Here is a 22,767-nt window from a genome sequence, read left to right as displayed (position 1 = left end):
CACTCCAAAAACCTAAAACACGCCAAAATGTCCTCCGAAAGCCTCCCAATAAACCCCGCTGCTTTCGCCGAGGCAATCAAAGAGCTCCCACTATCATCTCTACACAGCAAAGTCCTCGAGCTCCGCAACTCGATCGCACACCTGCACCGATCCAACGCAGAACTGCGCCTATTTCTGGCCGAATCGGATGATACAGAAGAAGAGAAGAAGGAGCTGCAGAGTTACGTTACGGAGAATGAGGGGGTGATCGTGTCTATGAGTGTTCGGGTTGAGTTGCTTAAGACTGAGCTTGAACATCGAGGGCAGCCATGGATTGAAGTTGAGGAGAAAGCGGAAGAGAATGGGGAAGAGACTACTGAGGTGCCGGTGACGAATGGGTCTGAGGGGGAGAGTCGGGATTCGAATGGGAATGCGGATGCGAATGCGGGGCAGGAGGAGGATGGGGTTTATTTGTGAGGGGACTCAGCTGGTGATGGTCAAGACGATCGAGATCGACAAAAATTACTGGGTACACTACGTGAACAGTCCTTGAGACGATACCTGCGGCGCTGGGCTATCCTTCCCACCCGACCTTTCCCGTTGGAAACCCCATCATCTATGGAATATGGAACATGGCCAAATACCTCTGGCTGCATACGGGATGGGCTTAAAACAGACCTCCGAAGAAGCCCCGAGGAGATATCTCTACACTTGTGAACGGGTTAGAGATGCAAACACCTGTGTTCTACTGAAGCTATTGAATCACTCGAACTATCACGCTTGAATGACCAGAAGAATAGCTCAGATGGTTTCGGGACTAGCTAATGCCAGCCTCAAGATATGCAAAGATCATGATAAAATACTCACACCGCATGCTAAATGCTCAAAGCCCGGGATCTGAGTTGTATCATTGGCAGATTCGTCCATTTTCCTGAATGGCAGAAAGAACAAAGCGGAAACACGAGACAGCGGTATAACGCCTGAAGAACATGTCATAGTCGTCACTGATAGAAATGGAATTGCGCTCCCGACCCGCGGAGCTCTAGTTGGTAGGCTGCTGGGCCCAGTGGCCACCGTTCAAAGCTTCCGGAGGAACCCTCTGCTGCTTGATGAACAGGTCAATCAGAGGCTGCATGGGCTCCATCTCCTTGTCCGAGACCAACTGGTAGTACTTGGCGACGGTGACAAAGTGTACGAAGCACATGTTCAGGATGTCGTGCTTGTTGATGTGCCAGAAGGGGTTCAGCCAGTGGGCATGGTACAGATGCGCGTAGCAGCGGAACATCTGCTTCATGATACCCTGGCAGTCCTTGTAGAAGGTCTGCGGGAATCCACTGGATTTTCCGATCCACTCATCCGGGTTTCCATTCGATCCGGTCGGATTGGAGGGGTCTGTAGGGGTAGCGGGAGGAGCTCCGATGGCAGCGGCGGCGTCTTTAATGGAGGAGGTTTCGGGGGTACCGACCACCTTCTCGGTGGGGAACATGACGGGGTCATGAATCTTGCTGACGATCCACTTCTCGACGCGGTTGATGAATTTGGGAGCGGAGATCTTAGCTGCGCGGCCGTCCACAAGCCAGGTGTAGGTCAACCTAGATGATGATCAGCATCTACCCCGGATTTTAGCATCTACCCCGCCATATACCACATACCGTCCGGCCGACATTGTGGGACATGTGCTCTCATTGCAAATTGGGAACCCGGTGACACCGTTCACCTCCTGGATGACCTGGAGCATGCCGTGGAGCAGACGATATTGTTCAACAACTAGCCCCGCATCAGCACTGCACACCCACACCGTCGAATCGAGAGTACTCACTCTGGTGAGCCAGCCACTCGCCAAGCTCCACATTCTTCGGACAAGCACACAGGGTCAAGAAATTACCCCTCACATTCAACGGGGCGTACTTCTCTTGGAAGAAGTACTTGGGGGAATCGGGATCATTGGCGGTGAGACCTTCAATGGACAAGCTATTGGACATCGAGTGCGAGTTGGACATGGCGCCCTGGGGAACAGGAGCTTGCGCGGGGCTCTTAGGAGGGTTCTTGTTGTTTCCTCCCCTGCCAAACCCTTGGCGACTGCGAGGGGCGAGTTAGTAGATGAAGGAGATGAAGGGAAGCTGAAGGGAAACGTATGAAAGAAAAGGGATTGAAGTCCGCGAGATAAAGTGAGGAAGTGAGGAAGTGGAAAACAGGCTAATAGACTTTTGGAGGGGACTGCAGGTGTTTGTATCCGCGAGTACTTAAATGCATTGCAGTATGAGGGGGAAAGGAGGCAACACAAATCTCAGGGATAAATAGCAAAACCGGCAAAACTTACACGCTCTGGAAGAAAGTGGCCATAATTGGAACAGAAGAAGCACGATTCCCTGAAGCAACAACACTGAAGCAACGTGGAACGCGAGACGGTGAAAGAAGCGCTGGCCTCCTTTCTGCTGGCTTCTCGGTCTCGGATCATCGTGTTAGTCCGCTCATCGCGGAAGCCGACCGACTTCTGCTGTCGCGCTGCCACCACTTTGTTATTTGCCGTTCTCCATTTCTTTTATTTCTTTCGGTCTACAGCGTACAGTCACCATGTCTGACTCCGATGAGGAGGCCGTCCGACGCCCCGGCCGTGCCGGCGCCAGCCATCAAAGCCCTGCACCCAGCGACAACGACTCCGGTGCCGATAACAAAGACCTCTTTGGAGATGACCAGATGGATGAGGACAATGATGCAGATCTATTTGGATCTGATGGTGAGGATGGAGGGGCAGACAACGAGTATGGCATTCCTCCATACCTTCACAGGCCGTGAAAGCGCAAAGCACTAACGAATCATCAGCCGAGCTCACCGTAACTTGGACGATGAGCAATTGGATTCGGGTGATGACGAGAACCGCTACGACAGACGCGACCGCATGGATGAAGCGGCTGACGAGGACGATTTCGGCGAGACGGTCAACATCATGGACGTAGGGCTTGCGCGGGCGCCAGTGCCAGCGACCAATGATGGCGAGGTATGCATGAAACACAGTCGCAGAGCTGAGCCTGGGCTAATTGTGCTTGGCAGGTTTACACGATGCGCGTACCCGAGTTCCTGTCCGTCGAGTCAGAAGAGTTCAACCCCGAGACCTACATTGCGCCTCCCTATTCCACAGCCGCTACGTCGTTATGCTGGAGGAAAGACCCGAACGACGAGTCTCAGCTGCAGTCGAATGCTCGATTCATCCAATGGGAGGATGGCTCCATTACCCTACAGCTTGCCTCTGCCCCGCAAGAACAGTACCGCACCGCATTGAAGCCGCTGGCACCTCTCTCCAAGTCCGGCGAGTACAACACGAAACTTGACTCTCACGTCTACCTGGGTGCTGCAGTAGAGACTGCTTCGGTATTCCGATTGACCTCGCATGTCACACACGGTCTTACCGTTCTCCCGACGACCCTGGAGTCAGACGAAGCCGTTCTGAGACTTCAGGAATCCTTGGCTGCCGCCACCCGCGGGAACAAGCAGACTGCAGATGGCTCAGCGCCTGTGATCGATGTGAAGGAGGATCCCGAAATGGCCGCGCGCAAGGCCGAACTCATGGAGAAGGAGGCCATGAAGGCCGAACGCCGCCGTCAACAGCTCGAGGACCGCGAGGCAGACCGAACTGGTCGCCGCGCAGCTGCTTCCCGGCCCATGGCATCCGGTCTCAGTGTCGGTGACCTTGAGGGTGGTGGTATGCGCACTACTCGACCTGGAAAGCGTCGTCCCAACCGCCGTGGCGAGATCTACTCTGACGACGAAGAAGATTACGGCCGTGGTGCCCGCAGCCGCGAGGATGAGTACGACGAGGACGATGGATTCCTGGTCGGTAGTGACGAAGAGGAAGAGGTGGTCGAGGACGATGATGAGGAAGAGCTGCTCGACGAGGACATGGACGCTGAGGGTGAGGCCGATGAGGAGGCCGCGCCTGCGAAGCCTCGAAGCAAGCCGGCGACTCGAGAAAGCACACCTCCAGCTCGGAAGAAGAACCGCTATGTGGTGGATGACGATGATGAGGACGAGTGATCTCCAAACTATGTTGGTCTTATTTTTCCATTCAGTCTCATGGCCCGGGCGTCACAAAAAGGCTGGCATTTGAGGGTTGAGTTTACAACTGTTACTTTGCAACTGGGAAATGCATCCTGCACACCAAAAATTTAATGAATGATCGATGATCTCACCGATATCCACGAAGCGAGGAGTCGTATATTTGTAGTCGTTCCTGGTATATAAGGGGGGATTGTTCGGATATCCGAGCTAGATGCAATCAACAAAACACAAAATAATAAGACTACAACTCCAATCATCCAATCATTGTATCCGAAGAACCCATTAAACAGATTCAGGCGTCAAGTCATCAGGAACAATGCCACCAGGAAACTCCGAGGGATCAAAGTTAAACTTGGCAATGACAGACCTCGCACTTCCAACAACCTTCAGACACAAGAGCTCCTTTTCATCTTGTTGACACTGATCCTCGCTCTGGGACGCAAGCGGACCACCAGGAGCCAAGGGATTTAAAAGATTGGACCCCGTGAACGGGTGCCCTCCCGGTTGATGCCAGCGGCGTTGACGATTCTCAACTTCCGTAATAAGCGACAGCAAGTCCGGCTGATCAGAGCACCTAATGGCGGCCTCGGGTGCAAGACCACCGCCGATAACAGCTCGGCGAACGATCTGACGCAGCCAGGAAGCCCAGGCCTGCCCCGGGTCTTCACTCTGCAGCACCTGCGAGACATACTCAGGCGATGCGGATTGAATGCCCAGCTCTGCGGGATCGCTATTATACACGCGCAGCCAGGCGTCCGCGACAACGGTCAGAAGAGTACCGGTGAACATGACATTCTGGACACCCGTGGCGAAGACTTTCGGACAAGCTTGGCAGCGGATGACGCTTTGCGCGGTTCGCGCTGCGATGTATAAGGAGCAGAGAGTGTGAGAGTTGACGGGGAAGGAGGCGATGGAGGATATATGGCTGAGACAGAGGTATAGATATGACAAGCAGGTGCATTGGGACGTGGCGGCGTCGGAAGGACTGGACATGGGAGGTGTGAGAGGAAGGGAATGAACGTCTTGGAGGCTTGGTTGAGAGGGAAACAGGCTAGCTGTTGCTTCTGTGACAGTCGCGAAGTCCGGCCAAGGACTTTCAGATGGTGGAATAGGGAGGTTTGGATTTTTGAGACGTTCTGGCCGCCAGGTATGGTTGTGTTCTTCGTCTCCGGCAAGTAGATCATTCGTAGGGTTCGCGATTGGCAAACCTTGCCAATAGAGTTGCGGACAGAGTTGCGCCCTATCTGGTATTATAGATTGATCTTGGTTTTGAGAAGAAAAATTCGGTGGGGTTTCCTCAGGACTGGGCCAAATGTTATTGCCTTGCGTGAGGTAGTCGGACGTATCGTCATCAGCTCGGGCTCTCTTCTTGGGTGGTCGACCCATTTGCTTCTGTACGGAGTAGTGACATGTTATAGACTGTTTTAAGCAGCGAGTACACCCTGTCAGTTCGCCCGAGCACTTGAGCTTTCGTTTCCCTGCGGGGAGTATACTATTAGCGCAGATGGGGCATAGCATTTGGAAGAGAACCTACTGCACTCGTCGCAGGCTGCATGTCGTTTAGGCCCGGATATCGAGGCCAGAAGATTATCATTCAGCAACGATGGCTCCAAAGTCTCAGCCATGTCTGTCGCTTGAAAATTTCTAACATTGAAACCAGTACAAGAGAAATCAAAGTGATCATCAGTGCTCAAGTCATCGATAGGCGATAAGAGGGGCGGTCAGTCATGTGGGCGGTGAACCCAATTGGACGAAGAAAAAAAAAATCTCGGGATCAACAGAGTCGCAACAGAGTCGACATCTACGCAATGGCGAAAATCGATGCCAAGGCCTCGAAGAAGCGCAAGGCTGTCACTCGCGATGTGGAGGAGGAAGCGGGTGTCTTCTCTGGTGATGAGCTGAGCCCGGAGAACCTGGATGGAGCTCTTTCGGACAGCGCCAATGACCTGTCGGAGAGCGAGGACGACGACAGCGAATCTGAAATCGAGCTCATTGACGATTTCAGCTCGGAAGATGAGGAAGACGAGGAACCTGAGCTTGACAGTGATGAGATTCCCTCTGATACCGAGGAAAAAATGCCCAAAAAGGCCACCATTGCCGACCACGAGTCAAACGTTCGAATTGTCAAGGACGCCAATGGAAACGAACGCTACCTCTACGACGAAATTAACCCCGATGACAACTCCGACTACTCGGATGTCGAAGAGAATGCCAACACAATTGGTGACATCCCGCTGTCATTCTACGACCAGTACCCTCACATCGGCTACGACATCAATGGCAAGAAGATTATGCGCCCCGCCAAGGGCGAGGCTCTGGATGCATTGCTGGATAGTATTGAGATCCCCAAGGGCTGGACCGGTCTTACGGATCCCTCTACAGGAAAGCCCTTGGAGCTCAGCCAGGAGGAGTTGGAGCTGTTGAAGAAGGTGCAGATGAACGAGACCACCGTTGATGGCTACGATCCGTATGAGCCCACCGTGGAATGGTTCACCAGCCAGCAGGAGATCATGCCCCTCAGCGCTGCTCCTGAGCCTAAGCGTCGTTTCGTGCCGTCCAAGCACGAGCAAAAGCGGGTGATGAAGCTCGTCAAGGCTATCCGCGACGGCCGTATCCAGCCTTACCGGCCGCCGGAGGAGCGGGAGGAGAAGGAAGATGATCTTGTCAACTACGACCTGTGGGCCGACGAGGTTGAGCGACCTGATCACATCATGCATATCCCCGCGCCTAAGCTTCCGCCTCCCGGTTATGAGGAGAGTTACCACCCTCCTCCGGAGTATCTGCCTAGTAACAAGGAGCGCAAGGATTGGGAGGCAATGGATCCCGAGGACCGCGAGCAGGACTACCTGCCCAACGACTTCGGCTCCCTCCGCAGAGTTCCTGGATACGACAACTTCGTCCAGGAGAAGTTCGAGCGTTGTCTGGATCTCTACCTTGCTCCCCGTGTGCGGAGAAGCAAGCTGAACATCGACCCTGAGAGCCTTCTGCCCAAGCTTCCCAGCCCCGAGGAATTGAAGCCGTTCCCGACTACTTGCGCAACCGTGTTCCGCGGACACAAGGGCCGTGTTCGCTCCCTCAACGTTGACCCCACTGGAATCTGGCTTGCGACAGGTGGTGACGATGGTACTATCCGTGTTTGGGAAATCCTCACCGGCCGTCAGCTGTGGAGTGCGAAGCTTAGCGACGAAGACGCAGTCAATGTGGTCCGCTGGCGACCAGGCAAGGATGCCATTATCCTTGCCGCCGCCGCGGGTGACGACGTCTTCCTCGCCGTGCCTCCGATTGCCGACCCCGAAATTGAAAAGGCCAGTCTGGATATCATCGACGCTGGCTGGGGATACGCTGCCTCGCAACCCCCTCCCAGCGCCGCCGAGGCCAACAAGAAGAGCACACCTCCCAAATGGATCCGACCCTCGTCCGAACTGGCCGACGCCGGTGTGTGCGTGGTTATCCCTCTCCGGTACATCGCCAAGTCGATCTCCTGGCACCGCCGTGGCGATTACTTCGTTACCGTCTGTTCCGGCGCCTCAACGCCCGCCTCTGTTGCGATCGCCATCCACACTGTCTCCAAGCACCTCACCCAATTCCCCTTCCGACGCCGTCTTAAGGGTGGTGGCCCACCGCAGACAGCCCACTTCCACCCCTCGAAACCGATTCTGTTCGTTGCCAACCAGCGCTCGATCCGCGGATACGATCTCTCCCGCCAGCTGCTGGTCAAGATCCTGCAACCCGGCGCACGCTGGATCTCCTCGTTCGACATCCACCCCACCTCGTCGAGCGCCTCAGGAGGTGACAACATCATCGTGGGTTCGTACGATCGCCGCCTGCTCTGGCACGATCTGGACCTGTCGGCTCGCCCCTACAAGACCCTCCGTTACCACCGCAAGGCTATCCGCGCCGTCAAGTTCCACCCGGGTGGCCGGTACCCGCTGTTCGCGGACGCCAGTGACGACGGATCGCTGCAGATCTTCCATGGCAGCGTTACAGGCGACATGCTGAGCAATGCTAGCATCGTTCCTCTCAAGGTTCTCAAGGGCCACAAGGTTACAGCCGAGCTTGGTGTCTTGGATATCGACTGGCATCCGCGCGAAGCATGGTGTGTCAGTGCCGGTGCGGATGGAACGTGCCGGTTGTGGATGTAATTATTTCTCTTGGATTTTGTGCATGATACTCTTCTGCAGGCGTTTTGTTTTTCTTGTATGTGTGTGCATAGTTCGCTTTGTATAGCCCATATTCATAAAAGTTGTTCCCAAATAAGGTTCATAGATCATGATCTTTTATCTGTATTTGATACTAATTACGAGGTAAATGATCTCTATCGTAAGGCTCCAAGGTAAATATGACCATAGAAGAGGTATCCCAAACAAGCCAACAAAGTCTAGACAGTACTTTCAACACTGGATCAAACACCAGTACCCCAGTCGCGCCGTAACTTCTCATACTTCTTCATATCAGTGACACTGGGTCGAATGAAAGACTTGGCAGCAACGAAATCCTCGAGCTTGATATTGTCGCGGCGCTTAATAGCCATGTAACCAGCACGGCGCAGGAGACTGCCCAGATCAGCACCGCTGTATCCCTCGCAATCCTCAGCGAGTCTACGCAAGTCATCGTTGAACTCGATGCGAAGGTTCCGGACCAGAGTCTGCAGGATCTCGACGCGCTCAAGCGGCGACGGGAGGTTGACGAAGAGCAAAGTCTCGAGACGGCCGGGACGGAGCATGGCGGGATCAATGATATCCGGACGGTTGGTTGCGGCGATAACATAGATACCTTGGCGACTGCTGCCCAAGCCGTCGAGCTCAGTGAGGAGAGTGTTGACCACGCGGGCGGAAGCCTCGGAGAGACTATCGTCACGACGAGGCACGAGAGCGTCAAGCTCATCGAAGAAGATAACACAGGGAATTGAGGAGCGAGCGCGGACGAAGACCTGACGCACAGCGCGTTCAGACTCACCCACGAACTTGTTCAACAGCTCTGGACCCTTGACGCTGATGAAGTTTGCACGGGACTCGTTAGCCACGGCCTTGGCCAGCAGCGTCTTACCGCAACCTGGCGGGCCCCAGAGGAGGACTCCTGTTGGTGCGGTGATACCGACTTGGGCGTAGATCTCTGGGTTCTTGATCGGTTCGGTGATGGCGGTGGCCAGTTCATCGCGGATGCCGCTGAGAGCACCGATGTCGGCCCAGGTGGTGTCGGGAACCGTGGCGAAGCCTTCACGCTTGGATGAGGGTTGGATCTTGGGGAGTGCGGTGAAGAAGTCTGCATTGGAGACGAGAACAGTGTCGTTCTCCTCGCCGATGGGATTCTCCTTAGCATGCTCAATCAGACGACGGAGTTCCCGGACCTTGGGGCTGAGATCGTCCACTTCTTCGATTTCCATCTCCTCGCCGCTGTTTGCTTTCAAGATCGCCAAGTACCGCTTGATGGCAGCAGCACCAGCCGTTGAGACAAGGTCGTTAAGATCGGCACCCACAAAGCCGGGGGTTCTCTTGGCCAGAACCTTGAAGTCAAGGTCATCTGCCAGGCGCAGTTTGCGCGTGAGTGTTCGCAGAATTCGCTCTCTGGCGGGCTCTGAGGGCACGGTCATGTTGATTTCCTTGTCAAAGCGGCCACCACGACGCAAGGCCGCATCCAGACTATCTGGGCGGTTTGTGGCCGCGAGAACAATCACGGGCTTGCCGTCGGTCTTTTCGAGAGCAATCTCATCCATACAGGTCAGAAGCTGAGCGACAATTCGTTTTTCCATTTCCCTTTGGGCGCTCTCACGCTTGGGTGTAATGGCATCGATCTCATCAATGAAGATCAAACAAGGAGCAATCTTCTTGGCCTCGTCGAAGTGCTCACGCAGGGCCTTCTCGGATTCACCGGACATTCCAGACACAATAGAGGGCGCTGAGATTGAAATGAACGGTACGCCCAACTCTGCCGCAAAAGCATTGGCGATCATGGTCTTACCACACCCCGGAGGGCCATGCAATAAGACACCGCGCGGTGGTTGCACATTAGACGACAGGTAGACCTGCGGCCGAGTCATGGGGAGGATGACCAGATCGCCCAATTCCTGGACCACCTCGTCCAGTCCACCCAAGTCTGCAAGACTGACATGTGTGGGCGGTGACCGATCGATTGCCTCACCCTTTCGTCGCTTGGAAGCAGACTCTCCACCTTCCCTCCTTCTCTTCGAGGGCTTGCCCGAGGATGTGTCATCCGTCTTTCGAGACGGCGTTGCTTTCGTAGTCGACCACTGGCCGACAATGCTTTGGTTCAGACCATTGGGTTCCTAATGGATCAATTCTGATTAGTATACTAGCAGACCGAGCAAAATTCCAAGTCCCTGCATACCGTGGCCGGCGGCTCGTCCAGGCCTTCAAAATCACCTTCGACTATATCCTCCTCGTCATCGACCTCGTCGGCCTGTAACACAGCCAGAACTCTCTCAAGACTGTCCTCCAAAGATCTCTTCTGCTGGCGCTTCAAACTCGAATTCGATTTCTTGATCTGCTCATACAACATGGGCACCGAAAGACGAGTGTCGGGGTTGTCGTCGATAATCTTGCGCACAACCTGGTAAACCTGCTCGGAATTAGTACAGGAACCGCAGAAGCCAAAAAGCAGAACATACATCACGGTCCAAGCTCTGACTGAGCGTCGGTCTGCCCCCGCGATTCCTGGGCGCCATGGTGGACTGTTTTTCGCGATAACACAATCAGAAGAAAAAAAATTGGGGAAGCGGAAGAAGCACCGCAATGAAAAATACGCGTATTTCGGAGACCCGCGATACAGCCCCACGTCATCTCTCCCGACTTGATCTTGTTGACTTGCAACATGCGAGATGGGAAACACCGGCAGTTCGCAGAAGATCTCGGCCCAGGATCGGTGAGTCCATTCACTTTTCAAAGATCACGTCTCAGGAAAAACACGTTGAAGCCTCCTGGAGGGGATGACTGCGATGTGTGCCCCTCACGAGACCTCTCTACGACCTACTCCAGACACAGCGCCCAGCTAATACCATGTTCTTCATGGCTACAGGGCCATTCTAGACCTCAAGAACCAACGTGATAAGATTAAACAATACCAAGTCCGCGTCACCGTCCTCACCGACCGCGAAACCGAGATCGCACGGCAATGTCTCGCGAACAATGATCGGCGGCGAGCGCTGCTCGCGCTACGGCGCAAGAAGTATCAGGAATCGCTGCTAGACAAAGCCAACAGTCAACTCCTCCAGCTGGAGCAGCTTACCAGCCAAGTCGAGTTTGCGCTGGTGCAGAAGGATGTCATGTATGGCTTGCAGCAGGGGACCCAGGTGCTGCAGACGATCAACAGGGAGATGGGCGGTATCGAGGGCGTGGAGCGGTTGATGGGGGAGAATGAGGAGGCGCGCGCTTATCAAGAGGTGAGTATCAATCAACGCTGTATCGAAATTAGGATTCTAATGGCTTTCCAGGAGGTGAGCCGCATGCTAGAGGGCAACCTGTCGAACCAGGATGAAGACGAAGTCGAGGACGAGCTGGAGGCATTGCGACTTGAGGTCGCTCCCAAGGTGCCTGAACAGCCAGTCCTGCCCGATGCTCCTGTACAGCAGCCTGTCGTGTCCGAGCCCGAGCCCGAGCCCGAGCAGGTCTCTGGCGAAAGAACTCGGAGCAAAGCCAAGGCCCGAACAGCCCTGGCTGCGTGATAGAAGTTTCTTGTGATCTCTCTGCATTTGGACGGCGTTGGAGGCTTGGATTTTGGAATATTGTTCATCATTCGTTATTGTTGGCGTGTAGACTCATAGTACATGGGATCCCTCATTCCGTCCTGAACTACCATATCCTTCTAATCATTTCTCCTCTAGATAGTTTCTCCTCCAGCGTCAAGATTACTGACCAGGCATGACATGTCCTCCAAGATCAGTAAGACCCGGAATAGCGACGTGGTCATTGGGGTTAGCAGCAGCCTCGTACAAGAAGCTGACAGGCTCACGATTCAAGGCCATGAACTGGCCCTTGAAACCGATGTAGCCAACCTTGGTGACATCGTCCTCGCCACCACTCCAGTTATCCTCAAAGAAGAGAGTGATGGAGGTAGTGGTGTTCCAATGGGCGCGGTTTAGCGGTAACTCGAAAACATCGGCGCCTGTCACAGGCTGAGGGACCTCGATGGTCTGGGTCGGAGATAGCTCGGAGGCAGTGGAGAAGTCGAGATCGTCGCGGTTCTTGAACAGCTTTACGGTCTTGGGGGCGGCGGCAGTAGGTGCGGTGTAGATGAGGAGGGAGTGAAGTTTGACCTGACCGGTGAACCTGTGCTGGATTAGCTTTTTCCTTTGGAGGGGCACATGGCGGGGTATTCAGATATTGTGAAGTGCGTCCAAAAAAGTAACGGCGCTTCACAAAGTGAAAGAAGATAGGACAGAGGGTACTCACGGGATGTACATGAGAAGCTGTTCATCAGCATCGCTCTCCAGCTCGGGCTTCTCGTTCAGCCTCTCGGCCCAGGTCTTCTGGACAATAGCAGCACCGCCCTTTTCGGTCGCCTCTATTTGGAAACGGTCAGTTCATGCCGAGATGGGAATGCGGGGCCATTAATTGACCATACCATTGAGAGTGGTGATTGCGTCAAAATCGATCTGCGAATAGAGCAGTGACTGGATCGCGGGGGTGATATCGTTTGAGTGGTCGTGCTCGCCCTGACAGTGGCCGCCGTCACCGTGATGGTGATGGTGGTCCGACATGATGAACTGAAAGAGAGATGTGGTCGAGTTGCAGGAGATATCGGAAGATGGAGACTTGAAAAACAAAAATATCTCGAAGTTTAGAGCGGACCTTCTCCGCATCCCGTGACGTCGATGTATGGGGGTGGAGAACCTTAAGTGAACTAAATCTGCGAGGAACAGTGATTTCACAAATTGATTTTACTTGGAGACTAATTTTTAGATACTTTTCTATGGCTCTGACAAAATGAATCTTATATTCTCATTATCTATAGAGTCTAACGCCTGGGTATCTTGGAAAGAAATCTCGATCCCTCTGTAGCACAAACTAGGTGACTTTGTAATACTCGGGAGCATACTCCAGCAAATAGCTCTTCTCAATCTTGGTGACGTCGCGAATGTATGTCTTGCTGCCCGTTTGCATGATCTCATGAAAAATCACCCAGTCGGCTTTTCGATTCTGTAGCAAACAGTCAGTAATGCACGAACCCGTTTCTATTAACCGAATACTTACAAACATCAAGGAACTGGGGTGAGCGTGAAGCGTAAGACCGCCACTGACAGTCTTGAAGGTACCATCGGGTTGCATCTTGGCTGCGTGGGCGAAGTAGCCCATGGTGAGACATCGTTGGATTTGTTCCGGCTGTCGGCTGAGATCAACCGCACCATGACGTGACGAGAGGGTTTCGTCGGTCTGGATCCCGAATCGTTCGAGGTACCGCTTCAGCTGGCCGCGGATGCTCACTGCTCGTAACAGAGCTCGGTAATTCAAGAGATTATCGCGACACCACTTCGAATCCTTCTTGCCCTTGGTCACAAATGCTTGGTACACGTTGAGATAGGTGAGGTGGTCCCCTTCTTCCACGGCAAACTTTCGTCTATGACTCTCTGCGTTCTTTTTGTCGCCATCGTGTTGCACCCAGACGGTCCCCTGGAGACTAACCATGGCTGCAATGGATAGAATCTCACTCAAACAATTGAAAGCCGGTGCAGCGAGTAGCACTTTGGCCATCATCGGGTCAACTGCGAGCTCTGCCATCCGTACCCCCAACGGCTTTGTGAGCTTTGCATAGTCATCCACCGCACCGAGTGAATAAAGCAGTTCAAGGGCACGAATCACGAGCTCGGCCGGGGGAGGGGTCAAAAAGTCAAAGCGGACAATGTTGTCGATGCCCAGTGCCTTGAGCTGCATGATGATGGGAGCGAGGTTCGATCGCTGGATTTCGGGAAGAGTTGCCTCGGGAAGTTGTTCGTATGTTTGCTGAGTATACAACCGGAAACATTTTCCCGGTTTTGTTCGGCCTGCTCGTCCAGCACGTTGAGTAGCAGATGCTTTGGATATTGGCACAGCGGTTAAGGTTTCGATACCCGTGCTGGGATCATAAGCTCTGAGCTTGGCGAATCCACAGTCAATCACGTAGACGATGCCGTCAATTGTGACTGAAGCTTCCGCAATGTTGGTCGACACAATAACCTTGCGCGTATTCTCCGGCGCCGGCTCGAAGACGTACATCTGCTGGTCTGTTGTGAGACCAGCGTAAAGAGGCAGTGTAAGAAGAGAAGGGGCCTTGGGGTGAAGGGTTGCGGCCCGTTCAGAGATCATCTGGATTGCTCGGTCAATCTCCTCCCGTCCAGTGAGAAAAATAAGTATATCGCCCTCAGCTTCTTGTGTGTGGATTTCGAAGGCTGTTTTGACGGCACGTTCCACGTAATCTTCAGCAGGAGATTCAAGGAATAGCATGTCAACAGGATACATTCTGCCCTCCAGACTGATGATTCTTCCAATGCTCCCTCCGAGATCACCTGGCTCAGCTTCGGGCTGGTATTCATCACCGGCAAAGAAACGCAGAAAGTCCTCAGCTTGCAAAGTCGCACTGCTGATAATAATTCGAAGCTCAGGTCGCTTCTTTCGGATCTTTTTGAGAATTCCGAGTAAGACATCGGTGCTCAGAGACCTTTCATGGGCCTCGTCGACCATGATCACAGAATACCGTGATAGAAGTGGGTCAACGAGCGCTTCTCGCAGGAGCATTCCATCTGTGAGGAATTTGATCCTAGTAGCAGCCGATGTCAAATCTTCGAATCGGATGGAGTAGCCGACTTGTTCACCGACTTTGCAGCGCATCTCCTCAGCAACTCGGGTTGCAACCGTGGTGGCCGCTACTCGCCGAGGCTAGAGTTAAGAGTTAGTTGGATATCCCGAGTTGATAAATTCAGAGAGAGCCTACCTGTGTCACTGCAATGAGCTTGCCATCTTCACACCAGCCAGCCTGGTCAAGGTACTGTGGAAGTTGTGTTGTTTTCCCGCTTCCTGTCTGGCCCACGACGATGGTGACCGGATATGTTTCAACCAGATAAGTTAGACTCTTCTTGTGTCGCGCAATGGGCAGCAAAGCTGCAGGCTTGTACAACGCGGGAATAAAGGTCGTGGAGAGATCCAGCTCTGAAGCCATTGTGTCGAAGATCAATGATATGACTCGGTTGAAGCTCTTAGATTATAACAGAACAGCTTTGCGCTTGCCAAACTATAGCATACTGAAGATCAAATACCTCTCCGATATCACAAATGGTACTCCATCAATTCATCGCGGTGTTGAAGAATGCGGCGAGCTGCGGTCTCTATAAAAGCTACCCGCAATCACGTGCACCCCACGTCACTTGTTTAGAGCTTCCCCGATGTGTTTCTGCCTATTTCACCATTCTCTCTTTTGTACCGACACTTCTCCCATCGCTACCGCTGCCTATATTACCGTGCACATAACTCAATATGTCGGAGGAGGAAAAGACTGTATGTGCAGACACCCTATGCGGTCCTAAAGCGGCGTCTCACCTTAATATGCAGTCCACTCCCAGCAAACCTTCCGCGGTGGCGCCTAACAGCCTCCGCGCCGAGTCGCCGACCACTGCACGGCCCTTGGACTTTGACGATGAGCCCCAGGATCAAAGTGCTCAGTCCGGCGCTGCCGCGACTGCCCAGCAAAGCGCCCAGCAGAACGCCACCGAGACGCCCCCAGTTGCCCCGCCAAAGCCGCCCCGGCCTCTGGGCCCGAGAGAACAGTCTGAAAACACACTTAAAGAGGCTTTCCCTACCGTTGAGCCTGGCGTGATTAAAGCTATTCTTACTGCGAGTAACTGGAATGTTGAGCGGGCATTCAATGCGCTCCTCGGTGCGTAGGGAACTCATGGAGGGGACAAGACAACGGTCTAACCTTTAATACAGGCATGACCGACCCAACTGCGCAAGAGGATATGGTTCCTCCCCCAAAACCTCCCCGTCCGTCTCAGCAGGCTACTTCTACCACCCAGAGACAATTGGAGTCTGACGAAATGTATGCGCGCCAACTCGCCGAGCATTACAATGCTTCAGGACGCAGGGCGCCTGCTCCGGGATGGGAGAACGATCCGCGGTACCGCCAGCCTAGAGGAAGCGAGGATTCAGAGGAGAAAGATTACAACTTCTTTGACGGTAATAATCCAAGGTCTCTTGCCCAGTACGCCGATTACTGACCGCGAGGTAACTTGCAGATGATCTACCTGCGATCCGTGAAAACCTCCGGAAGGGGTTCCTGGATACACAGACAAAGGTCAACTCGTGGGTCACAAATTTGAAGAAGAGAATTGATGGAGACGAGGTGGACGAGGAACCCAACCAGGACTATGAGCAGTCCTCGCCTTACGGGCGCCCACGACCCAGTGGTGATATGGGCCGTCGCAGTGGAGATCGCGAGCGCTATGATGCAGATCCGCAGGTGCTAGGCGATGACTTTTCTGGTCTTGAACTGAGAGATTCTGAAGGTAGGCCTGATTGGTTTGATATATTGCTGGGCACCGTTAACATAATACCAGCTCCCCCGCCTCGTCCGCCTCGCCCTGGGAACCAGAACCTGCAGAAGACCTCGTCGCTATCGCCCGATAGGCGGAAGGTGTCGTTCCAGGATGGCCCACCCACGGACATTGATACCGGCAAGCGCTCGTCCTCAACGAGCAAATCCAGCAAATGGCAGCCTCTGGCTACAGTTGAGCCGTCTCCCGTCGTCGAGAACGACCCGTTCAGCCTTGGTGATAGCGATGACGAGAAGGAAACCAAGTCCAAGGAGCAGACCACCGTGCCGGAGAGTGAACATCTCAAAAAGGCCACCGAGGAGGCCATGTCTGGCGAGATGGGCTCCTCCAAGGACAAGGACGGCAAGACCGAGGAGTCGAAATAATTCACTGAAGATTAGCTTCAAGCCTGAAACCGCATCTCTTTCCCCCCTTAAACCTCCAATTTCCCTTCCGTCGTTCCGATTCCACCTCCTAGCCAGAGACGATCCCGATTGTGATGCCCTCAAGTACCCCGATTTCTTTTTCTTTTCTTTAATTTATGATATTGAGTAGAGGTAGCCCCAATTACTTCTTAATCACCCCAAGTTCAGAAACGGAAACTCCTGAATTCCTACCTAGCAGACATAGGAAGTACAAACCAAGCCAAGGGTATCTCTCAAACCTGTCATATCGACCTCATAACGCCACAAGCAGAACAAGCAGCACACGCAGCAATCTTTACTCCGCAACCGGGGCATTCGACACATGTTTCTGCGCAGCCCCCTCTTTGCGAAGATCCTTAATCACAGTCTGCACGCGATGAGTCAGTAAACGCCAGGCAAGCTCAGAATCACAAATACGTACCGCAAGAGCATCAGGGTTAACCCCATTCTCAATCATAGAAACACACAGGGAAAGCTCCGTCCGATCCAGGTGAGTATTCTAAATGCTTGTCAGCCCAAATACTCGGCCTTGCATTGTCCTATCCATTCCATTGCTGGATCTGGACAGGGGAAAAGGGCCACCACATACGAGGAGGATGGAGATCTCGTGGAGGATGTCGATGATCTCGCGCGCGGCTTGGCGCTTGTCGTCTGTTTGGGGAGGCATTTGAGCTGGTGGTGAGAGTGGTTGGTGTTGGAAGGAGGTTGTGTTTGTTGTGGGGCTGCCGAGCTCAGACTTAACCCGCTTTTTGGTGAGGGACTCGGGTTCTTGGATGAGTTGATGGAACATTCTACATTGCAATTTTAGCTGTTGTTGAATTGAAACCTTTTTATGTGAGATCACTCTGCTACTTTTCTTTGTTTATGCGAGAGTATAATTTCTTCATGGCCATGCTCGGCCATCGGCGCAGTCTCGATGCTTTAATCAGCCGATCACCCCTTGTACCTTGCAGCAGTTCCTAGATCACCCATGTATCTTCCTCGCCAGGTCACTACATACTTGGTAATGATTACACCAGCCTAACCGTAACCCCAGACTTCATCGTTTGCACCGCCAATATAGCGCTGCCTTCAGGCGACATCCTCTTCCACGCTGGGGACCTGACCCAATCCGGATCGTTAAAAGAACTACAGATGCCCATAATGAATGTGCGCAGCTACTTTTTACTAAAATTGTCGTTGGGAGAAACCTTTGGGGTCTACACATTCCACAGCCAAAATGAGCCTAGTGGCGAGTCTACTTCAGGTCTTAACCCAGATTGAGTCCTCGCCAGGCTCAAAACAGGAAAAACGGATAGACTCGCGGTCAATCAAATCGAAGAAATCGAGCATGCGTCAAGAAACAAGGTCACTTGTAAATGAACTGGTTGGCGGCCTTGAATGTACTGTATATGCCTGAGGCAGAAGTGGTCCCGCAGAAAGAAAGCTCTCGATCCACAGTCAACTCTCATCACTTCTGACAGTTCTAGTGTCAAATTTCCAGCAAAGGCGCGTCAACCACGCTGTCACCAGACTTGTAACGCTCTGGAATGGCCACTGGGGCCTCCCGCGGAAAAGAATGCCCCCAACATTGAACATCTCGGATATTCATTCCTTGAAGAGGAACGAGGCCCTCGAGATTCTTGCCCGGATTTCACGCGTCGAGAAAAAGACATTCCCCACCAATGAGGCCTTCGGCTTCGGCGAAGAATTGTGGAGAAAAAAGCCCAACACGCGGGTTTTATACATGACTCGTGCAGTCGAAGGGAGAATGTCGGATCTGATTGCCTACGCGGTCTACGTGCGTCAAAAAGGAACAGCTCTCTTGCACAAGGTCTGCGTCGTTGAAGCTTATCGGCGGCAGGGCGTTGGTCAACAGCTCCTGTCCTACATTCAGGAGCGTCTTCGGAAGGAGGGTTGCCAATACATTCAGCTGTGGGTAGATGGGGCCAGGGAGCCCGCTCGAACATTATATGCCCGGAGTGGATTCGAGGAGCGTGAAGTGATCCCTGACTACTATGCCCCTGGGCGGACAGGCATCAGAATGGTCCTGGACTTGGAACGTGACGGGTGAAGCCTCCGGCGGCTATCCGACCCCTACCGGGCCCTTTCTTAACCATTTTTGAAATGTTCCTTGCCTTCTTGGGTACTCCTGGTAGAAATACTAGGAGGGGCGAGAAATGACAGCCGTGGTTGGGCATGCCCTTCGCTCCTTGGCTACCGAAAGGAGCATCCCTTGCAGAACACCTGCCGCGAAACGTGAGCCCTACACTCCGACGCGCTCCCCATTCTCGGCTGTCACTCTGCTACATACTTCGGTGACGTCGAGCATATCCAAGCATGGCTTTCATCAAAGGGCACGCCTTGAATGACTCCTTGTCCCTTTGGCACGAGTGCCAGGGAGGGGCATCCTTTCTGGAGATCACGGAGACAGATCCTCGACTTAGTCTTTCTTTCTCCTTCCATCCCCTATCGCGTTCTCTATCCGTTGGTCCAGGCTTCGTTCGGTGTGTCGTTGGATGATTCTTCGTGCTTCGTCCATCGTGGTCGTGATAGCTGTGTATCTCGAACTATACACTGACCTCCGGACGTGTTCCGGATCTATCCACCGGACATGGCCTCATTTCTCGTCATCCTTCTGGCTTTCCTGTCTGCCGTGAACGCAGCAGTTCTGTCCGCCAACTACCCTATTAACGCGCAATTGCCTCCGGTCGCACGAGTCTCGCAGCCGTTCAGTTTCATCTTCGCCGAAGACACATTCGCCAACGCCGATTCGGAAACGAAGTACTCGCTATCTGATGCACCAGCATGGCTTGAAGTCGACAGTAAAAGCCGCACACTGTCTGGTACACCGCACTCTGACGATGATGGCTCCAATGCTTTCAAGCTTGTGGCATCAAATGGATCCGGGTCAGATAGCATGGATGTCACCTTAATCGTGACCTCGGACAAGGGACCAACCAAGGGGAAATCTCTTGTGTCACAGCTGGAGACTTTGGGTCCCGTTTCTTACCCGGCAACACTGTTCATTCACCCTGGTCGCCCATTCTCCATCACCTTTGACCCGGATACCTTCCAGAATACCCACCCTGCTACGATATACTACGGAACTTCGCCGAACAATACGCCCTTGCCATCGTGGATCGGCTTCGATCCTTATACTTTGACATTTGCCGGCAACAGTCCGTCTTTCCCTGGCGCCGGTCCTCAGACTTTTACTTTCCAGCTCATTGCCTCGGACGTGGCCGGATACAGTGCTGTCAACGAGACTTTCCAGCTTTCTATCGGCCCGCACATCTTGGCATTTAACGAGACTGTCCAGAGATTCAATCTCACGAGAGGCGACAAGTTCAGTACCCCCGACTTTCAGAGCTTTTTGTCCCTGGACAGTTCGCCAGTGTCAAGCATCAACGTGAAGAGTGTGGACGCCAATTTGCCAGATTGGCTGACGATGGATGATGATAAAATCTCATTGGCTGGCACGCCACCGAAGGATGCAGTGAACCAAAATATCACTATTACTGCTACAGACATCTTCCAAGACCAGGCGAAGCTCATGGTGCGCCTGGAGTTCTTGGAGTTGTTCCTCGAAACGGTGGAGGGCTGTGAAGCGACTATTGGAGAAGACTTCATGTTTGTGTTCAACCAGTCGATTCTAACTGACAACGCCGTGCAACTCGACGTAGAGTTGGATAAGGATCTGTCATCATGGCTTGTCTACTACTCCGAGAACAAAACACTCTACGGTCATGTTCCTGGTGATATGAAGCCACAAAAATTCACTATCCCGCTGAAGGCTTCTCAGGGATCCACCACGGACTCGCAGGACTTCGATATCGATGTTCTTGAACCCGCGGAAACCCACAATGGAAACCACGACCCATTCTCTGATCCGTCTGGCCATTCACACCAGAAAGCGGGTATCATCGCGATCTCCGTTGTCATCCCGCTTGTAGTCGTTTTGAGTGCTATAATCCTCTTCTGCTGCTGGCGTCGGAGAAGAAAGACATCGACAGTGGAAGAGGGAGAGTTCAAGGCGAAGCCGTCGCCCCCACCCCGACCTGCCAGACCGGACATGCCACCGAATTGCCAACCTGGTGTAACCGAAAGGCCCTCTCGAGATGACAACTCGGATGACTGGATGAGCCCGATCACTCCTACATCGGACCTCCTTAAACTTGAACTCGGCCCATCTTGGAACGTGTCGTCCTTTGACAAACAAGAGGATACTATGAATATGAACGTGATTCCCGAACCCAACCCACCACCTCGTTCTCCGAGGCGCAGTGCCTTTGTCCCTCTACGAGACTCCATTATTGAAAGGGACAAGGCAGTCGATATTTCTCCCAGCAAGAAGCAAAGCAAACGGCTGTCGTATGCGCGCAGCCCTCCCGTGCGTCGTCGGTCTGGTAAAGGGTCCCGGCGCGAACCCTTGAAGGCAAGCCAGCCACGAGTTGCGAAACGTGAATCTATCCAGTCTTCGCGGTCCAAGAGATATTCCAAGCGGTCAAGTGGGATCTCATCTGTTGCTTCTGGGTTGCCGGTTCGACTCAGCGGCGCCGGGCATGGTGCGGGTGGATTTGGACCTCCAGGACACGGAATGGTGCACATGTCATGGCAGACCACCAAGGGTTCTCTAATGAGTGATGAAAGCAGCCTCACAAATATGACTCCACTGTTCCCTCGACCACCCCTTGCTCCCATTAGACACAGCATGACCCCCAGCATCCCTCAGAACCACAGGCGAGTGACTATGAGAGCTGTCGAGCCCGATGAGTCGACTATCTCCGAGGCAGACTCCCTCGAGGCCTTTGTCCACAGCCGAGCCAAACACCGCAACTCCTCCAACCCACTCTTTTCGGCTCAAATCAGCCGTCGTACATCTTCTGGCATCCGCGCGCTTGAGCGAGCTCGCAGCATCCGCAGTCGTGCAGACACCGTCTCAGTCTCGACCTTCAGTGACGAATTCCGACAGTCGATCCAGGGACGGCCATACTCTACAGCGTTATCTGTCTCAGAGTACGGCGATGAAAACAACCGCTTCTCGCAATATCAGACCCTCCAGGCACCGCCTAATCTCTTCCCTCTTGCAGAAGGTCACGGCCAGAGCCAAAGCCAGCTGAGTCTGGCACAGGACTACCGTGGAGTGATCTCCCCGCTTCCTCGATTCTGGAGCGAGGCCAGCTTGAACAGTGCCCAGCGTCTGGAGTCCGGGTCCCATCCCAAGCCTCGACCCCGAGCCCAAGAGAGCTCGGCTGTGCCGCAAAGCTCATCCATGGTCTCCGACCTTGAAGTACACCTATCCCGAAAAGCCTCCCCTCAAAAATCTGCCAACCACACAAGTGGAGATTGGCAAACAATAAATGAGCCGCTTGAACCGCCACCCCCAGTGAAGAGCGCCAGCTCTCGGGGGCTCCCTGTCGCAAGTAGCGGCGAGCTAGCGTTTGTTTGATTGAATGTGTTTTCCCAGTCACGTTTGTGGAGTTTTGGGCATGGCGAACATGATATCCACCGTACGTTTAGAATCATTATATCATTTTTACTCTAGTTAAGTTTTAAATGTCATGGAATTAGAATGAGCGTTTTCCCCTCCACCACTCAGGGCAGTGAGTGGCACGTGCTGCAGAGCAGTTCGGTTGACAGGTTACGTTACATGGGATAGAGTGCGTTCACCAGAAGTAAGGTATCGGGATAATCAGATGTACGTGGCCTTCACCGACCGCTGCCGAGGAGACGTTTTCCCCCGTGTACGGACCGGACCATACACAGCCGACAATGGGCCCGAGGCTGCACGCGTAGAGACTCCGCACGGGC

The 22,767-nt window shown here is 53.4% G+C and overlaps 13 protein-coding genes across 13 annotated transcripts; 7 read left to right on the top strand and 6 right to left on the bottom strand.

The window, feature by feature from the left end:
* Positions 1 to 27: 27 nt before the first annotated feature.
* On the top strand, positions 28 to 456 carry N7498_004297 (uncharacterized protein; the record flags this gene model as incomplete). Its single annotated transcript, XM_058451359.1, has 1 exon — positions 28 to 456. The coding sequence occupies one exon, from the start codon at positions 28 to 30 to the stop codon at positions 454 to 456; it is 429 nt and encodes a 142-aa protein (XP_058310821.1).
* A 565-nt stretch (positions 457 to 1,021) lies between these two features.
* Positions 1,022 to 2,322, bottom strand: N7498_004296 (Mob1/phocein family protein; the record flags this gene model as incomplete). Its single annotated transcript, XM_058451358.1, has 4 exons — positions 1,022 to 1,571; positions 1,632 to 1,746; positions 1,799 to 2,058; positions 2,300 to 2,322. The coding sequence occupies 4 exons, from the start codon at positions 2,320 to 2,322 to the stop codon at positions 1,022 to 1,024; spliced, it is 948 nt and encodes a 315-aa protein (XP_058310820.1).
* A 231-nt stretch (positions 2,323 to 2,553) lies between these two features.
* Positions 2,554 to 4,011, top strand: N7498_004295 (Paf1-complex subunit LEO1; the record flags this gene model as incomplete). The annotated part of the gene is made up of 3 exons (XM_058451357.1): positions 2,554 to 2,741; positions 2,803 to 2,977; positions 3,031 to 4,011. 3 exons carry the CDS (start codon positions 2,554 to 2,556, stop codon positions 4,009 to 4,011), a joined length of 1,344 nt encoding a protein of 447 aa, XP_058310819.1.
* Positions 4,012 to 4,317: 306 nt separating this feature from the next.
* N7498_004294 (Zn(II)2Cys6 transcription factor rglT) lies at positions 4,318 to 5,660 on the bottom strand (the record flags this gene model as incomplete). Its single annotated transcript, XM_058451356.1, has 2 exons — positions 4,318 to 5,513; positions 5,570 to 5,660. The coding sequence occupies 2 exons, from the start codon at positions 5,658 to 5,660 to the stop codon at positions 4,318 to 4,320; spliced, it is 1,287 nt and encodes a 428-aa protein (XP_058310818.1).
* A 183-nt stretch (positions 5,661 to 5,843) lies between these two features.
* Positions 5,844 to 8,177, top strand: erb1 (ribosome biogenesis protein ERB1; the record flags this gene model as incomplete). The annotated part of the gene is made up of 1 exon (XM_058451355.1): positions 5,844 to 8,177. One exon carries the CDS (start codon positions 5,844 to 5,846, stop codon positions 8,175 to 8,177), a length of 2,334 nt encoding a protein of 777 aa, XP_058310817.1.
* A 260-nt stretch (positions 8,178 to 8,437) lies between these two features.
* On the bottom strand, positions 8,438 to 10,734 carry N7498_004292 (putative AAA family ATPase/60S ribosome export protein Rix7; the record flags this gene model as incomplete). Its single annotated transcript, XM_058451354.1, has 3 exons — positions 10,661 to 10,734; positions 10,381 to 10,611; positions 8,438 to 10,318 (listed from the first exon to the last, which is right to left on the bottom strand). The coding sequence occupies exons 1-3, from the start codon at positions 10,715 to 10,717 to the stop codon at positions 8,438 to 8,440; spliced, it is 2,169 nt and encodes a 722-aa protein (XP_058310816.1). The 5' UTR covers positions 10,718 to 10,734.
* A 136-nt stretch (positions 10,735 to 10,870) lies between these two features.
* Positions 10,871 to 11,713, top strand: N7498_004291 (ESCRT-III subunit protein VPS20; the record flags this gene model as incomplete). The annotated part of the gene is made up of 3 exons (XM_058451353.1): positions 10,871 to 10,914; positions 11,068 to 11,431; positions 11,483 to 11,713. 3 exons carry the CDS (start codon positions 10,871 to 10,873, stop codon positions 11,711 to 11,713), a joined length of 639 nt encoding a protein of 212 aa, XP_058310815.1.
* A 183-nt stretch (positions 11,714 to 11,896) lies between these two features.
* N7498_004290 (PITH domain-containing protein) lies at positions 11,897 to 12,748 on the bottom strand (the record flags this gene model as incomplete). The annotated part of the gene is made up of 3 exons (XM_058451352.1): positions 11,897 to 12,317; positions 12,441 to 12,552; positions 12,613 to 12,748. 3 exons carry the CDS (start codon positions 12,746 to 12,748, stop codon positions 11,897 to 11,899), a joined length of 669 nt encoding a protein of 222 aa, XP_058310814.1.
* Positions 12,749 to 13,055: 307 nt separating this feature from the next.
* On the bottom strand, positions 13,056 to 15,180 carry N7498_004289 (putative ATP dependent RNA helicase; the record flags this gene model as incomplete). The annotated part of the gene is made up of 3 exons (XM_058451351.1): positions 13,056 to 13,187; positions 13,242 to 14,900; positions 14,956 to 15,180. 3 exons carry the CDS (start codon positions 15,178 to 15,180, stop codon positions 13,056 to 13,058), a joined length of 2,016 nt encoding a protein of 671 aa, XP_058310813.1.
* Positions 15,181 to 15,494: 314 nt separating this feature from the next.
* On the top strand, positions 15,495 to 16,935 carry N7498_004288 (CUE domain-containing protein; the record flags this gene model as incomplete). Its single annotated transcript, XM_058451350.1, has 5 exons — positions 15,495 to 15,515; positions 15,570 to 15,894; positions 15,948 to 16,193; positions 16,253 to 16,522; positions 16,574 to 16,935. The coding sequence occupies 5 exons, from the start codon at positions 15,495 to 15,497 to the stop codon at positions 16,933 to 16,935; spliced, it is 1,224 nt and encodes a 407-aa protein (XP_058310812.1).
* Positions 16,936 to 17,269: 334 nt separating this feature from the next.
* On the bottom strand, positions 17,270 to 17,641 carry N7498_004287 (mitotic-spindle organizing protein 1; the record flags this gene model as incomplete). Its single annotated transcript, XM_058451349.1, has 3 exons — positions 17,270 to 17,341; positions 17,396 to 17,473; positions 17,564 to 17,641. 3 exons carry the CDS (start codon positions 17,639 to 17,641, stop codon positions 17,270 to 17,272), a joined length of 228 nt encoding a protein of 75 aa, XP_058310811.1.
* Positions 17,642 to 18,532: 891 nt separating this feature from the next.
* On the top strand, positions 18,533 to 19,027 carry N7498_004286 (GNAT family N-acetyltransferase; the record flags this gene model as incomplete). Its single annotated transcript, XM_058451348.1, has 1 exon — positions 18,533 to 19,027. The coding sequence occupies one exon, from the start codon at positions 18,533 to 18,535 to the stop codon at positions 19,025 to 19,027; it is 495 nt and encodes a 164-aa protein (XP_058310810.1).
* A 540-nt stretch (positions 19,028 to 19,567) lies between these two features.
* On the top strand, positions 19,568 to 22,405 carry N7498_004285 (putative transmembrane glycoprotein; the record flags this gene model as incomplete). The annotated part of the gene is made up of 1 exon (XM_058451347.1): positions 19,568 to 22,405. One exon carries the CDS (start codon positions 19,568 to 19,570, stop codon positions 22,403 to 22,405), a length of 2,838 nt encoding a protein of 945 aa, XP_058310809.1.
* Positions 22,406 to 22,767: the final 362 nt, after the last annotated feature.

This window comes from Penicillium cinerascens (genome assembly GCF_028974065.1).
Source record: "Penicillium cinerascens strain IBT 15544 chromosome Unknown contig_24_segment0_segment0, whole genome shotgun sequence".
Lineage (NCBI taxonomy): Eukaryota > Fungi > Ascomycota > Eurotiomycetes > Eurotiales > Aspergillaceae > Penicillium > Penicillium cinerascens.
The sequence above is the reverse complement of the archived record's forward strand: the minus strand, read 5'-3'. Positions and strand labels throughout refer to the sequence as shown.